Source organism: Ipomoea triloba, chromosome 5 (assembly GCF_003576645.1).
Source record: "Ipomoea triloba cultivar NCNSP0323 chromosome 5, ASM357664v1".
Classification (NCBI taxonomy): Eukaryota; Viridiplantae; Streptophyta; class Magnoliopsida; order Solanales; family Convolvulaceae; genus Ipomoea; species Ipomoea triloba.
The window spans coordinates 17,206,675-17,210,414 of record NC_044920.1 but is presented as its reverse complement, the minus strand read 5'-3'; the positions used below and the strand labels follow the sequence as shown (position 1 = coordinate 17,210,414).

Here is a 3,740-nt window from a genome sequence, read left to right as displayed (position 1 = left end):
ACAGCATCAAACAATGCATATAACGAAGACTTTGATCCACATTTTTGTACAAGAAATTGAGAAGGCACTTTTATTTTGTTTTGGTAAATAGCAGGTTCTGTGCCATTACCTATCTTCATCAAGTAACTTGCAAATGTAGGATCAGCCTGTGCACGCATGTTCTCAACTAAAGTCAAACGACAAATGTGCGGCCATATAGAAGTTGACTTAACCAAAGATGCTGCAATGAAATCTTCTTTCTTTCCATGTCTTACAACTGGTAATGTTTGCCTAAAATCTCCTCCAAATACAATGACTTTTCCCCCAAATAAATCTTGACAATCCATTATATCTTTAAGTGTTATATCAAGGCTCTCAACTATATTCCTATGTGCCATGGATGCTTCATCCCAAAGAATCAATTTACTATGGCGAAGTAAACTCGCATCAGCAGTATGTTTACCTATATTACATACATACTTATCAGTGCCATCAAGTGGGAGCTTGAAGCGAGAATGTGCTGTGCGACCGCCAGGTAGTATAGATGCAGCTATGCCAGAAGTTGCAGTTGCAAGGGCGATCAAACCTTTAGAACGTACAAATGCTAGTAAACAGCGATATAAGAATGTTTTTCCTGTACCACCAGGGCCATCAACAAAAAATGCACTAGGTTTATTACCTAAAACAGCATCTGTTATAGTTTTGAAAGCTGCTCGCTGGCAAGCATTAAGTTTGTGAATAGCTAAAAGATCTGCCTCAGAAACTGGAAGGTTCTTTTCATGTAAAATCTCATTAGTAACACGTCCTGGGAAATCATAAGATTCCAATAGATCAAATAGGCAGAAGTCTTTTGTTTTCTTGCCCATTTCTTGTACTATATTAGCAATCATCTTTAGGACTAATGATTCAGCCTCAGCATTGGTGTGCAAGCCTGTCCTTAATAAGTCTTGACACATGTGTGTTTTGTATTTCATCCATAATGAAATAGGATTGGAAATATCACAAAAGATGAGAAGCGTTGCAAAAAAAGTACGCAAACTTGAAGGCATTTGGAATAATACTGCTTCATTCAACGATGCTTCAACAATGAAATCTCCTGCAAGTAATCCTAGTTTTTCAGCAGCATCACGAAAAGATGAAGTGATTTGACCATTGACAGTTCTTAAACAATCAAACGAAGTTGGGCCCTGACATTCATTAATAACAGTCGTAGATAATACCGTTCTCCCTCAGTTGGATTAACAGCAACAAGTCTGCCTATAACTGTAAGCTGTTTTCTAGGTTTCCAAGACTTGCTTGACTTACACCAAACAAAATAGCAAGGGAATTCTACATAAAGCAAGTTCAAAGTTCTTGCAAAATCACTTGAAAGATTCATTGCAAAGAATTCAGTTAACATAGTACGAGACGACTCTTCTCTGCTTACTATGTAGGTTATCCTTTCATGGCCATAAAAATTGATATATTGTGAGTTTTCTAAATGTATCTGCAACTGTATAACAGCAGGCTTCATCTCTGCAATTGCAAATCCAAATATGCGCCATGCAGCTTCAGGGGGCGAGATCCATCTTGCATTTTGGTATTCTTTAATTTCATCAATCACACGATCATCAGTGTTATCACCCAAAGTCATGCTTACTCTATCATGGCCTTTGTAAATATATTTATAAATGTACTTCACAGACTTAATACTGGCACAGACTTCCACATTTATATGGCAATCAAACTTAAGTAATAACTGGGGATTATAAGGCACTATCCATCTATTATCAAGATTAAACCCTTTAACATGAACCAAAAAGGGTGTATTGCGTCTCTTATAAATAGGGTAAGAGTCATCAGCAAACTCAGTGGCATTGCTAAATAGTTTGGGGTATTTACTTTTACAAGTAGGTGCGGATTTGCATTTCCTTTGTGTCATGCAAGGGCAATTTGGATTAAGAAAACCACAAGGACCATGAACCATATGTTTTTTTACAAGATCGTACAACGCAGGTTGAAGATGTTTATCTGGTATTTCTGCCGATACAAAATTATCAACAAAAGAAGGAGACATTGCATGACATTTGTCTTTTAGAATAATAAGGAAATGAGCATGTGGCAATCCTCTCTTTTGGAACTCGATTACATAAGTGTATGCAGCAATTTCGCCAAAAAATTGTTTCTTTGTAATATCATTCTTAAGTTCCTGCATTTTTGCGTGGAACACTCTTGCAATCAAGTCTGGCCTATTTTGTGCATCGTCATTGTATTGCAAAAGGCCTTTAATTTCAGGCCAATTAGGGTTACATGTCATGGTTAAAAACATATCAGGTTTGCCAAAGTTTTGGACAAGGGACATTGCATCCATATATCGACCACGCATATCTCTAGGACCTCCAATGAATGACGATGGCAAAATAACTCTGCGTCCGACCTCATTACCAAACACAGCACCCGTTCCAACGCTATCAACGAGGCCTTGAAAGTTTTCAGACCTAAACAACTGTTGTTTTTTCCTAAAATAATCTAGCCTTTGTGTTTCAACTTTAATATATATGTCAACAATAAATTGTTGAAATAATCTTCCAGTATGTAATAATAGAGAATTATCACTTGCTCGAACCTGAAATTTGTATGCATAATATTCTCTGCACGATATTGAGGAGCGCTTCCTACCTTCTCGAAACACCGCTTCCTCTGCTCGAATTAGATCATCAACAGATAATTGAGTGTTTGCATTAATAGATAAAGAATTTACATAACCAAGAGGTTGTAAATTCCTTGATTGCAAGGCTCTTTGAATACCCTCATGCCATCCAACATCACCAAATGGGAATAACAAAGGGTATTGTAATGGATCATAACAACCATAATAGTATTGAATATTTTGTGACCGACCACAATGTGCATATACCCTAATATTCCTATTATCTTCAACTCCATCATAGTCTTCAATCCATACAGCAGCAACTTGAGAAGCAGTTGGCGAATTATAAAGTCTTTGATCCAATGAAGGTGAAGAGTTCAACAAAATACTAAAGTCATCAGAGTGAACAACATCCTTAAGACTTCTAAAGAAATTTGCGTATGGATTGCAAGACATGACTTCTATCAAAGCTTTGACAATGTTCTCTTCCAATCTAGCAACACTTTCAACTCGATTTTGAATTTCATGGTCAGTGTCATAAAAATAGAGTTGCAAATTGCGCGGCGGACAACCATCAGGCAATAAGTCATTGATAAAATGATATATTTGCCCTTGAACTTTGAACGTATATATGCCTTTATTACGCTTACAAAGATTTTTATCATACTGATGAATGCCAAGCGAAGTAAAAGCAAATGTGTTGTTATAAGTCCTAACACATGTACGGAAATTCTTTGAAGCATCATCAACTCCAGTGTACAGGTTTTTCAACACCAAAGGCATTTCGTTTGATACAAGTACAACTTCTCCCTTGCAACAGCAAAAAGCAGGTGGCTCATACTGAATGCGTTTAGCGCCACAATAAATACAGTCAGGAATAGCAGGCAGCACAAACGGTTCTGTTGTTCCACGGCGTTAACCAATAAACAATGAGAGGACATGGCGTTCATCATTCATTGTGTATAGATTATGTGGATTTATAAGAAAGGATTATAATTGGTGAATTTATGTGCGCATTGTCCCAAATGGCACATACATAGATGAATAATGTCACCGTACAATAAACCAGGGAAAAAAAAGAGTTACGACAATTAGTACAGTGTAAAAAAAATTTATAAAGTCATTGTTAATA

General features: G+C 36.7%; 1 protein-coding gene across 1 annotated transcript; it reads right to left on the bottom strand.

Annotated features, from left to right (window-relative positions):
- Positions 1–6: 6 nt before the first annotated feature.
- LOC116020327 lies at positions 7–3,391 on the bottom strand. The gene is made up of 3 exons (XM_031260807.1): positions 1,200–3,391; positions 110–1,140; positions 7–29 (listed from the first exon to the last, which is right to left on the bottom strand). Exons 1-3 carry the CDS (start codon positions 3,389–3,391, stop codon positions 7–9), a joined length of 3,246 nt encoding a protein of 1,081 aa, XP_031116667.1.
- Positions 3,392–3,740: the final 349 nt, after the last annotated feature.

Coding starts and splice junctions, on each gene's coding strand:
- LOC116020327 (XM_031260807.1), bottom strand. CDS start 3,391: ATGCCTTTGGTGTTGAAAAACCTGTACACTGGAGTTGATGATGCTTCA. Junction 1,141..1,199: donor AATCCAACTGAGGGAGAACG/GTATTATCTACG, acceptor TGATTGTTTAAG/AACTGTCAATGGTCAAATCA. Junction 30..109: donor AAGTTACTTGATGAAGATAG/GTAATGGCACAG, acceptor TGTGGATCAAAG/TCTTCGTTATATGCATTGTT.